Source organism: Sciurus carolinensis, chromosome 13, assembly GCF_902686445.1.
Source record: "Sciurus carolinensis chromosome 13, mSciCar1.2, whole genome shotgun sequence".
Taxonomy (NCBI): Eukaryota; Metazoa; Chordata; class Mammalia; order Rodentia; family Sciuridae; genus Sciurus; species Sciurus carolinensis.
Genome location: NC_062225.1, coordinates 20770419 through 20784238, shown reverse-complemented (window position 1 = coordinate 20784238; position 13820 = coordinate 20770419). Strand labels below are relative to the sequence as shown.

The 13820-nt window shown below is 46.4% G+C and overlaps 1 protein-coding gene across 1 annotated transcript; it reads right to left on the bottom strand.

Moving 5' to 3' along the window:
- Nucleotides 1-378: 378 nt before the first annotated feature.
- Prokr1 (prokineticin receptor 1) lies at nucleotides 379-13549 on the bottom strand. The gene is made up of 3 exons (XM_047522905.1): nucleotides 12775-13549; nucleotides 10289-10926; nucleotides 379-3122 (listed from the first exon to the last, which is right to left on the bottom strand). Exons 2-3 carry the CDS (start codon nucleotides 10840-10842, stop codon nucleotides 2426-2428), a joined length of 1251 nt encoding a protein of 416 aa, XP_047378861.1. The 5' UTR covers nucleotides 10843-10926; nucleotides 12775-13549; the 3' UTR covers nucleotides 379-2425.
- Nucleotides 13550-13820: the final 271 nt, after the last annotated feature.

Here is a 13820-nt window from a genome sequence, read left to right as displayed (position 1 = left end):
CCAGTTTAATGATTCTGAACACGGCAGGTATCATAGGTTCCTCTTGGTTCACTTTGCAAGTGGGGGCACAGAGCCTGTTCAAAGGGTTCACCCTAGCTTACATAATCAGCATAAATTGGTCCTGAGATTTCAAGTTTTGGCACCTAGATGCTAAAACATATTCATATTTTTACCAGAGCAGAATTAAAGGAAGGGGATGTATTAAATCAGTTCAATCTTTTCAGGATGGAGAGGGGAAGTTTGTAGGCAATAAGAGCACGAGGTAGCACTGTTCTCACAACTCATATGATCATGGAACTGACACTCAAAGACCATCCTAGCAGAGCTAGGAAAAAGATAGGCAGGAGACAGAAATTACAGGAACAGTACAGTCAATGATCATGTACATACATCTATTTTTATTTCAGTGGTTAGTAACACTTTCATTCACTATAAAATCACAAGCAGACACTAATACTTAGAAATATACAGACAATAAATGAGTGAAAATTTTTATACATTTTAGGCTAAAAAGCAGAAAGTAATTTTGTTGTCATTTATTTAAAAAAAAAGGTACTATTTAATACAGTCAACTCTTGTTTAGTATTCTGTAAAGTCATGGTGACCACAATACCAATAAATTGCATCATCTTATTATTTTTTAACTCCAAAACTAGTGATTTTAGAATGTAATATGTGATTTTATTAGAAAAATAAGAATTGCTTTCCAATGTGTGTTTGGTTTAGGCTAATATTTTAATTAATTTTTATTTTCTTAGAAAATTCTAACTAAACTAGGGTAAGTCAGTTGGGTGATGAATGAGAAGAATATGTAGGTTTTTGAGATGTGTTTTCCATGGAAATAAAGAAATGATTAAAAAAAAAAAAAAAAACTTTGCTGCTTAAAACAAAAAGTTGACTATACTTGGAGAGGAAACTTGACCGAGGTATCACAGCCTCAAAAATGTTCCTCTCTAGAATTCAATAAAAAGAACAGGACAAGTCCACTCTAGGTCTCCACACTGATGAGAATAAAAACAGAGAGAGAAACACTACTTCATCACCCAAATCCCTGCTGACTGGGAACATGCAGGGGAAGATGGTCATTACTTCCATGATCATGAAGATGCTCTGATTCTGGAGTTTCCAACACCCTAAGTCCAGTTCCTGACTGGAGGCCCATAGCCATTCCCTTCAAGTTTTTTTGCTGTCAAACAGCACAGCCTTGTTTGTACCACATTGTTAGGAAGAGAATGCATGAGGCACTGCCAAAAAAATAAAAAGGTAGGGGGATAATTCACAGAAAGAATATTGAAAGGAGATGTAACAGGGGTTTCTTTGTCCAAGTACACTACCCAGAATTATTATGGTGTTGCGGGTGGCATTGTATGGTTGGAAGCATTTTCTCACATATTTTGTTGGCCCATCCAGGAGGTACTGTGTCAACTTTCAAAGCTTCTGTGCTGCACAGGCATGGAGACATAAGAAAGAAGGAAAGGATTTAATGAGAAACCTAATAGGTTCAGGCCAGAATAACTGAGAGGCAAAGAAGCAGCATCCTTATACCCAAAGAACTTAAGCGCCTGCCCTGAGCCCCACATGCTTTCAGAAGTCCTGTTTGACTCTTCCCTCTGTACCTCCCTTCACCCCAGGATGAATAGTTCATGGATCCACCCACTCTGAGCCCAGGCTTCCCTTCTCCAGATCTGCCCCAAAGATTCAAAACTCTGTAATTCCCTGTCCAAATGCTGTCCGGGGTCTTGGGGCTTCTTCCCCAAGTCCATCCTCTTGATGATAATAAGCCTTATGTATATGCAGATCCCTACATAAGGCATTGTGTGGCAGGGGAGGGGGGAGTTTGCACAAACTTGGCCATGAATCCTTGGGTTTCCATGTGCAGGCATGCATGACTCTTCCCAGTGAGGATGAGAAGCAGGGATGAGAAGAGAAGGACTGCAAAAAGAGGTGGGACTCTCCATTGCATTCTTGAAAATGTCAAGAGTGAACTTGAACCTAAGGGCACTCCTAGAGATGCGCCAGATGTGATAAGCAGCTGCAATGACTTGGAGAGATCTTCACACTGCCCACACATGCACTGTGCTCCTAGATACCTGCTCCAGCTCCCTCCTTATTCCAGAGACTCTACACCACATTTTCCATGATTTAATCCCTATTTCATTTTGTCAACTAAATATCATCAACTTATTAGGTTTCACCAGTGCCTATTCTTCAAACACATTAGACATTTAATGAATGTCTACTAATGACAATGTCTTATCACCTCAGGTTTAGAAATTCTGAGCTCCTTGAACACAGTGTTCTCATGACACATTTACTCTGTCCTCTGCAGAAAACCAGGAGTTTGAGGTCGACGCATGTATCCAAGTTCACTGATCAGTGACCCAAAGATCCTGTCTTGGGTTTCAACTGTGCAAGGCGCTTTGGGTTATTTCAGTCTGATGCAGTCCACCTCTTCAGTGGCAGGCATCCCCACGGTTTTGAGATCAAGGTCAGCGCTGGACTTACTCCCATTGTAAGAAGCCTTCCAGTGGAACAGCATGATCTTCTTGAAATACTTGATGGTGTTGTTCTTGACGGTCACGAAGCACAGGGTGTTGATTATGCTGTTGCTCATGGCGATGCACTCCACGATGTAGAAGGCAGTGAGATAGTGCTTCTCCTTCACAAACACGGTGGGGAAGAAGTCGCGCACGATGGTGAAGCCGTAGAAAGGCGCCCAGCACAGCACGTAGGCGGTGAGGATGCACATGAGCACAAGCACCGTCTTCCTGCGGCAGCGCAGCCGCTTGCGGATCTGCTCCGTCTGGAACCCGGGGACCGCCTTGAACCAGAGCTCCCGCGAGACCCTGGCGTAGCACAGGGTCATGATGACCACCGGGCCCAAGAACTCGATGCCAAAGATGAAGAGGAAGTAGGACTTGTAATAGAGCTGCTGGTCGACCGGCCAGATCTGGCCACAGAAGATCTTCTCCTGGCTCTTGACAATGATGAGAACTGTCTCCGTTGTGAAATAGGCAGATGGGATGGCGATGAGGATGGACACCGTCCACACCAAGGCAATCAAGCCGGTGGCTGTTTGGCACTTCATCCGTGGTCTCAGCGGGTGAACTATAGCCAGATACCTGGGGCAAAACACAAACAGGGTCATCCCCCATGAGAGTCAGTGCTGGGTTACAATTTCATATTTGCAACATTAGAACAAACAGCCAAAAGATATCAGCAGGGGAAAGGCAGATTTGATAGCGAGCCCTTGCTCCACCTTAGACTAGCTGTGCAATCTCAAGGTAGTTTTGTTGACTCTCTTAACCTCAGTTTCCTTTCCTTCAGAAGTTTTTGTTTTTAAAGATTAGATGTGATAATGTATACAACCATTCCTGGAAAATGTTTTAAACGTTGTATATAATGAAAAAAAATGGCCACAATTATTATTAAATAAAGTAATAATACTTCCCCTTGGTTTCTAACCTGGCACTATTCCCAGGTCTTTCCGGTTTTCATGACATGCATCCAAATTATCTAACTCCAAAGAGTTGCTGAGAGAATTCACCCTTTTCATTGGAAGCAGCAGGCTAAGTTTTGTCTTCATTCCACATTTTTAAAAATATTGCTCTGCATGCAGAGGTGGAGGAAATGCACACTGCCATTTATCTCATTTTCCAGATGGAAAATGGAGTCTAGTGAGAGACGAGTGACTTCTCAAGGTCATATACACAAGACCCTTGATAGAAAACATTTAACCCTACCTCACAGGGTTGATGTGAAAATCAATGGAGAATATACATGAATGTATTCTTTTTTAACCACAAAGCATCAGACAGTAAACGATATTGCTTTTGTTCTTTCCAAAAGAACCCACATTACAGTTACCACAGTGGTCCAGGAAGGAGAGAGCGCTTTCTGGGGGCCGTTAGTCATTCGTGTGGTATGACAGTGCCCTTTCCAGAGAGTGCATACACTTCTGCAAAGAGCTCTGATTTCCTGGAAGGCTTTCCATGCCTGGCAGAGGGTGGAAGTTGGAGAAGGAGAAACATGGGAAGTGAAGTGGGAGGGAATGACAAATTGATGTTGGAAATAAACATGTTCTCGTGTGTCCACAGCTCATTCCAGGTAGAGTGGAGTGCAGATGTGACAGGGCCTGAAGGAAAGCCAAACCAGTTCTGTGTCCTTTGAAACCAATCCCTTTGAGGTCATGTTTCTTGGGTCTGTGGTCTGAAGAGAGCTTCGTTCTTTCTTTTCCCCCTGATTGTACTTCTGTTATTTCTATCCCTCCCCCCCGACACAAGCAGCCAAAACCATTGAGTATATTTGAGAGTTTTGAGAGTTCACTGGAGTGACAGTCTTGCTCTCTTCCAGTTTCCAGAAGATATTGAATGGAGCTGGATAGGTTGAGTCCACCCGCTGGACACCCAGCTGGCTGCCCTGCTTGGCCACCCGCATCTACCCTTGGCACCCTAACTCCTTAGTGCTGAAAATGGAATGGAAATAACCACAGAGTGTTGGCAACGTTTCGGCCAATGCACATGTGTGGGGCCCTTCATCAAAGGCCACAATGCTCCCAATATTACAGGAACATCAAATGTGCTTGAATTTGTCATGAAAACTAAGAGCTTTTGCTCTCATTGGCTCATCTGTTTTCTATCTACCCCACAGGATTCTGCTGGTTGTCACAGAAAATTTCTATCTTCGCCTGTGTTCACTATATGAATTTTCACCAAACAATTCTGTTTCTTTTTCCAATAGTAGTTCTTTATGATGGTTCAAGCGCAATGTCTTTCCATGAATGTGCAGGACAGAACCCCATCTAGAACCTCAGAAGACCCAGCTTTGCTGCAACTTGCTATGTCAATTTCAGTCATTTTTCTTAGCACTGTTGGTTTAACTTTCTCATCTGTAAAATGGAGATATCACCTGGATACTGGGAAGTTCCAATGAGCTACTGCATATGAACAACAACAAACTTAATATGCAAGAAACTATTGGTGCTTTAAAATTGCCTTAATTTTCAAAGCTGTTCTGCATGCACGGCAATGTTCTTTGCAAATTCTGCTTTTGCAGTTCCTCTACAACTTTTTACTTTATTGAACCGAATCCTTTCCTTCAAAACTACTCTTCAGGGTTACTTATCCTGACTCACCCCAACTCCATCCCTAGGGTCAGGGCCATGAGCTGTGCAAAGAGCATTCTTGATACACTTACCAGTTGGCAAGTTGCAGAAAACAGTTTCAGGGATTTCCATCAGTCTTGGCTGGGTGAAGATCAGAATGACTCTAGTATTAGTAATGCTTACTTATGTTTGAAAGAAGTTTACAATTTACAGAGACATTTCAAATCCACATTTTCATTAGGTGAGCCCAACTCTATTAAAAGGGTAAGAGAGTAAAGATACCCATTGTATGGAGGAATAAGCTAAGGCTTGGGGAAGTGAAATAACTTGCTAAAAGTCACACAGCTGGAAACTGACAAGAGCCATGATTCAGGCCCACATATTTCTGCAAATCAAGAGGCCTCTTCAATATGCCATTTGCCCTTTTCCTTTCCAGTAGGAGAAAACATTGCCCTTTCTTCCCCCATACCGGCAGCCCTTCACTGTTCTATCCGTCATGGTTGAGTTCTACCCACTGATGCTCCATGAAGCAGTCAGATAATTGATAACTACTTTTCTCAACTTATGAGCATAGCCTTGTTGCTCTCTGCATCTATGACCTCAGTGGCTTAGGTCCAGATCCACCTGAAGCCAACAGTTCCAGGAGAATAAGGAATAAAGCCTGCTGGACAAAGTAATGTCCAGGAAGTAGTCTGTGAGATAGTGGGTGGGGTGATCAAGCATAGCATTTGGCTCCCTCTCTGCCCCAGGACTGAACCCCAAGCAACCATGGTAATGGTTGCAGCAGCTACTGGGCCGGTCATGGGATGGGCAGAGGATGTAGACCTGCTTCTTGGGGTAGCTGGCCCCAACTGATGAATGCTCCAGGGGGCATCTGTGCTTCCTAAGGCTGGACAAGGTTCCTCAGGCCTCAGCTGCCTTCATTAGGACAGAGGAGTCTCCCAGTTGATACACAGACTGGCTGGTTTCTTCAGGATTCTGGGTAAAGAAAGAAGCCTGGTGCCACAGGACCAAGGCATACCCCTTAAGGACAGTGCCACATCACTTCAAGAGGACACTCAGACCTGGGGAGCAGGGTTCTCCTATGATCCTTTTCACCTCTGCCATCAGGTAGTATCCTGCTTGACGTTGAGACTTTCTGGACCATGACCCTGTCCTTTCTGATCTCTATTCTCCTTATGTTTCTTGTCCCTGCTGCATGGAGCTCCCCAAGGCTCCCCATGCTCGCCTCAGGCATTCTTTCCCACCTCTCGGCTTTGCAAGCCTTTCTCTGTCCTCCTGTAAACGCTTTCCTCACCTTTGCTGCTCCTCACTTATTGAAGACCAAGTTAAAGTCCAACTCCTCTGTGAAGCCTCCTCTGACGACCCGGGTATGCAACCATCTCACCCATTTAAAATGTCTCCTTTCCTGACTTTAACTGTCCCACCAGTGTTCACTCTCCCCCATCAACATCCTAGGCTGTATGTTCCCCAAGAGCACAATCGTGACTTACTTTTTTTTTAATAACTTTTGCCATCTATGAATTCTGGGCACCTAATAGGATTTTAATAAAACTTCACCTTCATCCTGTGCCAGGAACTAGGTGAACAGAAAAACCACACCAAGCCATGGTAGCAGTTCTAAACAAGATTGCAACTTTTTTCTTTTTTAAATAGGACATAACAGGACATGTGTTTACCCATCATGCACTGGAGGCAGTCTGGAGCTAGATAATAAAAGGCTGGAACACCAGCAAATGGGTTTATGCTATACTTTGTAGACAATGGAGTTATTATCCGTGATTTAAGCAAGAGAGGGGAGAAGTGTTCAAGACAAGATTAATTTGTCTACAGACTTGCTTACTTCCCTCAAGTCACAGGGGTCTGCTCTCTGTCCCTACAACCAAGTGTGTCCCTGCCTCAGGCTCTTTACACTTATAATTCCTCTTCTATTTTTTTCTTTTGGTATCTGGGATTGAACTCAGGAGCACTCGACCACTGAACCACATCCCCAGCCCTATTTTGTATCTTATTTAGAGACAGGGTCTCACTGAGTTGCTTAGCACCTCACTTTTGCTGAGGCTGGCTTTGAACTCGAGATCCTCCTACCTCAGCCTCCCAAGGCCCTGGGATTACAGGTGTGCGCCACTGTACCCGGCCCCTATAATTCCCTTTGTCTGGAAATCTTTCTCCCAATCTTCACAAGGCAGATCTCCCCTCCCCTCCACCCTCATCATTCAGAGGTCAGTTCAAATGTCTTGTCCTCAGAGACTTTTTTGACTCCTCACTTATAGTAGGTCACTCTGGATGCTCCTATGGATGTGTTTGCTTTTGCTCAGAATATTCCTCACTTCTGAAATTAACTTTCTTGTTTGTTTGCCTGACAGTCATGTTTCTCCATCCCTTGCATCTCTTGGACATAAACTTCATGAGGACAAACTTTTTTTAAAGACCTTATTCACTATCACATCCTCAAAGCTTGGAATAGTACGTGTCACGTGGTAGTCACTCTAGAAAAATGCATTGTTTGAATGAATACATGCATGAGTGAATGAAAGTTTAGGATGGATTATGAGTGACTTCGGGCTGACAGATGAGTCAAGAGACACTAGTCAGGAAGACCAAGGGAAGCCTAGGATGGTCAAGGTTACACGAACATGGTAGGGGGCTGAGGCAAGTTTCACCAGGACCTGGAAGTTGAATGAATGCTGGAGAAGAGAGTGGCCAGGATGAAAGAGACTTGTAGTTTTGATGTCTAGGATAACAATGGAATCAAGAGTAGAAACAGAGGCAGGCACAGTGGCACACACATATAATCCCAGCAGCTTGGGAGGCTGAGGCAGGAGCTTCTCAAGTTCAAAGCCAGCCTCAGCAATTTAGTGAGGCCCTAATCAACTCAGTGAAACCCTGTGTCTAAATAAAATATTTAAAAGGGCTGGGGATGTGACTCAGTGGTTAAGCTCCTCTGGGTTCAATCCCTGGGGGTTTTTTGCTTTTGTATTTTCTTGTTTTGTTTTGTTTTGTTTTTTAAAAAGAGCAGGAACAGAAATCCAACCAGGTAGAAGATAAGTAGTTCTGTTCTGTCATTATCTTGAAAATCTTGTATTATTTTGTGTAAAGCACATCATGGAAACAATTGTTTCAGTGAAGACAAAAAGTTTAGCCAATTGGAAATATTCATTAATTTTGGTTTTGTTTTTGTTCTTTGAAGGTGGATGAATATAAGAATTACCCACTCTTCATTTAATGTTAACTCTATCTTGAACATTGTTCTAAGTAACTACCAAGATTAGTTCATTTAATTCTCAAAGAAACATGATGCATTAAGTTTTCTTATTATCCCCATTTTGCAGAGGCGAAAACTGAGGAAGCTAGCAGTTAAAAAACCAACAGAAGGCCTCACAACAAATAGGTGGTACAGCAGGAATTCAAACCCAGGCAGAGTAACTACTACAATTATCTCTAGAGAAATTTCATTAAACAAAAATAAAGGCATTTTTACAACTGTTGATGTATTTGTTATACCAAGCTAAGAATTCAGTTGCCTTAAGCTAACCAAATTAAACCTGATAGAATTCTGAACATCACACAAAAACAGACAAAAACCAATGATAATGATTCCTAGACCACAAAATTGAAATTACATGATAGCAGCACATTTACAACAAAAACATAATTGAAGCAAAAATAAAAAATATCAATTAAAAAAACACATTAAGCAGCCAGTCTGTCAGGCAAGGCCTTGGATGGCCAGGCGATACACCTTGCTTTCTGCCACTGTCCAGGTGCAGGTTTCCAATCACAACCCCACTCTGAACAATGGCAGTTCCCACAATGTAAAGTATGCTCCTTAATTCATCTTTCATGCGGCATCTAATCTGTATTACGCCAACCCACAGTGCAAGAGAAATGCCTGTGGTATTTCAGACAAGCTGAGTTTGGTACACAAGTAGGATATGGGCTTGGCGGAATTCAGCAGGTTGAGGTTGATTGACACAGGCAATAATACCTCTACCTGTTAAAGATAACCCAATGTCCCTCAGTTCCTTTCTTTCCCATGGAAGCCTCCTATGGTTGACAAGTGGGCCTTCCACCGCGAGATGGATCTCACCCAGGGAGCAGGGCCCCAATCCACAGCAGGCACCTACCTACCCTCCTGGTTGTAGCTCAGAGCAGCCATGGGAAAAGATGTCTTGTTAGCATGAGACCTTGCCTAAGTAGACTAATGTCACTGGGCTCTGCCCCTTGTGTGGAAGACCATGACCAAGGTGAGGTGGCCATCTGAAAGGATGATACCTTAGACCTTTTCCAGGTTATCCTTCCATGAATGTGTTGTCCCTAGCTTCAGAAAACATGCTCTATTAGCTGTGCTTCTCCCTGGATCACTGATCTGGGGTGTGCCAACCGTGAGAAGCAGATCGAATACCCCAGAGCCCTGAGGCTATGGAGCAGGACAAGCGTGGGTGCTTTAGGCTTTTTGGTAAAAAGGGAGGCAGGTTGTTCAACTCTGAGTACACAAAGTCTTGATTTGACCCTCAGGGTTACTGTCTGTAGATGTAACAAGGTGCTCTGTAATGAAAGTCAAAGTAGGCAGAGGAGCCGTCCCCAGGGAACAAGGACCACCCTGGCTCATTAGCACAAGTTTATACCAAATGAAACAACTAAATATAAGAAAGATTTGCAGAGGTTGCTCTTATTGCTTTTATTTACCAGTTCTAGAAACAGGTCTCTTGCAGTGCTGCATGCAAATGGGTGTGAAGGCACAAAAGAGTTCAGGCAACGACAAAAATAAGAGAGTATAAGTTGCCTTGTTTCTTTTTCAAACAAGTCCCTCAATCAGTGAGACATCAATTAGTGCTGGGCAGTCATGTGTTAGAAGAGGAAGTCTTGATGAGATAGAAACTTCTCTCATGATATTTAAATGATTCCTTGGAACTTAAACTTGTCCCTGAACATCTCTAAACTTTGAACAGGTACAACATTTAGGAGCAGGTCCTCAGCAGGCAGATCAGACCCCTTCCTACAGCCCAACACCAGCGTGCCCAACTCTACCTCCTATCTTACCAAAGCTGAAAAACTTTGGTTTTTCAAAACCAAAGAACCTTCCCAACTGTCCAAAATTTTGAGTGGCTTATGCCTGTAATTGCAATAAAGGAAGGGATCACTCCAATGCTGCCTTTGTTGCTCCTACTATCCTGCACTCACCTGTCAATGGCGATGGCCAGCAGAGCATTGGTGGAGACGTAGAGAGAGACAGTGCGCAAGTAGTTGACAGATGTGCACAGGACGTGGCCGTGTTCCCAGGAGAGCTGGCGCACCACATAGTAGTCCATCTCAAAGGGGCAGCAGACAATGGCCACCAGGAAGTCAGAGATGGCCAGGTTGGCAATGAGCAGGTTAGTGAGGTTACGCAGCTTCTTATAGCGGGCCAGGGCAGCAATAAAGATGAAGTTGCCAATGCCACAGACCAGCATGATGCCCACCAGGGCCATGCCAATGACAATCTTGGCAGCAAAGAACGTCCGGGAGTTGGTCACATCCTCATCTTCATCCAGGGGCATATCATAGTCACCATAGCTGGTGTTGAACGGGAAAGACGCAGCATAGGCTCCATAGGGGTTGAGTACAGAGAGGAAACTGATGGAGGAGTTGGTGACATTCTCATCCACGACCCCCATAGTGATCTCCATCTGGCCCTGCAGAGCTCTGAGTGACACTGCTGGGAAATCCGGAGCAATATCTGCAGGCCGATGCCCCATTCTCTGCCGATGCTCTGCTCTCCCTTAATGAGTCAGTGTCCCTGCCAGCATTCTTGGGGTGCAGTATCGGAGCTCCATTTAAGCCTTTGAAAGACACACAAACAGTTGGCTGCATGTTGAAGTGAACCTGGCTGAACTTAAAATCATTCTGCAACCTAAGCAGACCCATTAGCCACCTGCTCAGAGTGAACATAGATAGGGTGATGGAGTGGAAATAAAGGAACCAGTGAGAGAAAACAAATGAATGAAAACCACATCTTCACTCAATTAGAGAATGCTGGAGTGCTGTAGAGACAATAAGGCCGAGCTTCCATTTATTTCCATTCCACTCAAAAATGAGGTACTCCTCTTCAAGGACCAAAGTTGGGAGTGTGGGGAAGCTGAAGAGAAAAGAAGTGACCTATTCCAAAATCCACTCACTATCCTGACAGCCTGAACTTTGTCCTTGTGCGATAGTTCTGTTCTGTGGTAACAACGACTCCTTTCCAGTGGCTCAAAAGAAATCACTCTGAATACCATTGAAGAGTGAGGACTCTGAAACAACCCGGTCAGCTCTCTGAGCTGGTCCTCTGGCAAAACACAGCTGTAAAATCACAGAGCTCTCTAGTAGCCGCCTTCCCCTCTCCTCCCTGGGCTTTTATTTACCAGTTCTCCTGTGACCCTAGAAACTGGGCACCATGTTTCTCAAAAGCTGTCCCCAGGCAGAGGCTTGCAGGGTCAAAGTCACAGCCTGTCCCTAAGTGAGTGAGTTAGAAAGAAAAACCGAAAATAAATTCCTTCCTTGGCTAGTTGTGTGTCCTTAGGTAAAGAGCTTAAACACTCAGGGTTTCAACATCCTCCAGGCAGGAGATCAATAGCATCTGTAAAGCACGGCGCTCCCTGGAGAGGGAGAGTATTACACCCCAGACTGCAAGGAATTACTATTGAGTGCTCAGGCCTCTCAGCCAGCTGCAAGGATGGGGAGGGAGATCCTGCTGCAGAGACCCCACACCACATAATGCGGCTGGGATGGGGAGAGAGAGGAAGCCACGGTTCCCTGTCCCTTCTTCCTGCAGTCCCTTCCACAGCAGAAGACATCAGACCAGAGAGCTGGATGTAAGAGAAGGGCTAGGGTTTGGAGAGCATCCTAAAGCTCAGGAGAATAAGAGGGAGAAGAAGAGCAAACCTAAGTTCCTGGAAAAGGAGGCCAGAGAGAAGATCCCCAGAAAAGCCCACTGCCCATATTCCTCAAAAAAACAAAACATCTGGAGCCTGTCTTATGGAGGGTTAAAGTCCCTCTGCACCTCAATGAATTTTAGACCCACTGCTGCCTCCCCCTCCCCTGTCCCAGGATTTGGCCTTTCCTCTGAACTTCACTTCTGTCCAGCTCATCCCTGCCCTCTGTCCCTGTCCAGTGTGAGAAGCAGAACCCAGAGCCAAAAAGTCAGAAGGGACCAGGCCTGGAAGCCAAGAAGGCAGGGCTGCAATACCACGGGATACAACTCCCCTTGCAGGCTGTGTGTCTTTGAGGCATTCCACCTCCGCAGAGGTACCCTACATCGCCTACCAGGAAGGCTCTGAAGTCAGGATTTAGAACAAAGAGTAACAAACTTCTAAGGGAGAGGGAGATTAAGGGCTGAAAGAGAAATTGTTCAGGGATCCTTTCTCCTGTATTGTCAGCTCTCAAGGAGGACCCCAGTTCCCACCCTCCGCTGTCCTCTGGGTCGCTGGAAGCGTCCCTTTGCAACGTTTGCTGATAAACCCTCTCCTGCTCCCAACTTTCTCCTCGGAGCAGACAGAAAGAGGGGACAGATTGGCTCCCCGAAGACATGCACGCAGTCCAGTCCCTGGAGAAGTCCCCTCCCCATTCGAAAGCTCCAGCTCCACCACCACCACCGCGCCTGCCGCCGCCTAGGGTCTTTGGAGCATCTCCCGGGAGGGTGCGCTCAGTACCTGCGGCATCTCGGCGCCCAGCGGGCGAGGGTCAGGTTTCTTCCTTCTAGAGCCGGGGACAATACACGCTTCCAGAAACTCGCTGGCAGGGAACAAGTGCCCTCTCTCCTTCTCCTCGGGAGGCTCTCTCCCGGCTTGGGGGGGAGTTGCGCTCTCCCTAGCTCCTTAGACCCGGAGAGCTGCGGCGAGGCCACCCCCTCTGGAGCCCGCCCCGCACTCGCTGTCCCCGCCCCCGGTGGTCGCGGGGCGGCGGGGGCTCGGGAAGGTGAGCTCCGGACCAGGGCGCCCGGCTACGGGAGGCGGCGGGGTCCCCGCTAGAACTGGGGGTACGTCGGGGTCGCTTGGGAGCCGGGGGTCGTCCTTCGGCCGTTGTGTCCGGGACGCAGAGGCGGCATCTCGTGGCAGGGACGCGCCAGAGGGAGCCAGCCCAGGCGGGCGGTGAGTTCCCCGGGCTCAGCCTCCGGAACGGCCGCCTCGGGCGGGAAGGAGAGCGCCGCGCTCTGTGCAGGGCTCTGCGCGCAGCCCGCCGGGGGTGTGCCCGCCCCAGGGCACCCGGCTCCTCGCCGCTTCACCTGGCCGAGCCACCCAGCGCTGCCACCAGAGTGGGCGGGCGGACAGGGCCCTGGCTGAACCAAGAGCTTTCAAAGGACCGGGAGGAGCCTCCCCTGCTGCCCCCAACCTTGCCCTCTCAGGATATGCGGGGACAGACCCAAACCTCATCCTCTCCAGGGAGCCCAGCAGAGCCCCAGGGTCATCTGCACCGTCTGCTGCTGAGATCTACTTTCTGGAGAGCAACGTGAGGTGGCGGGGCACAGCAGAGAGAGGAAAGGTCCCCCCAGTCCCCCAGGGATGTCTGTTCAGAAGAAGATTGGGATGACAAGAGCTGACTTCCAGAACACGGATCTCCATCTCCTTCCAAAGCCTATAGATTCCTAAAACCGTGTACCTAGAATTTCCATATGACTGGCAATTCCACTCCAAGGTATATAACTAGAAAGAATTGAACGCAGGAATTCAGATGTGTGTACACCAATGTTCATAGCAGC

Coding starts and splice junctions, on each gene's coding strand:
- Prokr1 (XM_047522905.1), bottom strand. CDS start 10,842: ATGGGGCATCGGCCTGCAGATATTGCTCCGGATTTCCCAGCAGTGTCA. Junction 3,123..10,288: donor CTGGCCATCGCCATTGACAG/GTGAGTGCAGGA, acceptor GTTTTGCCCCAG/GTATCTGGCTATAGTTCACC.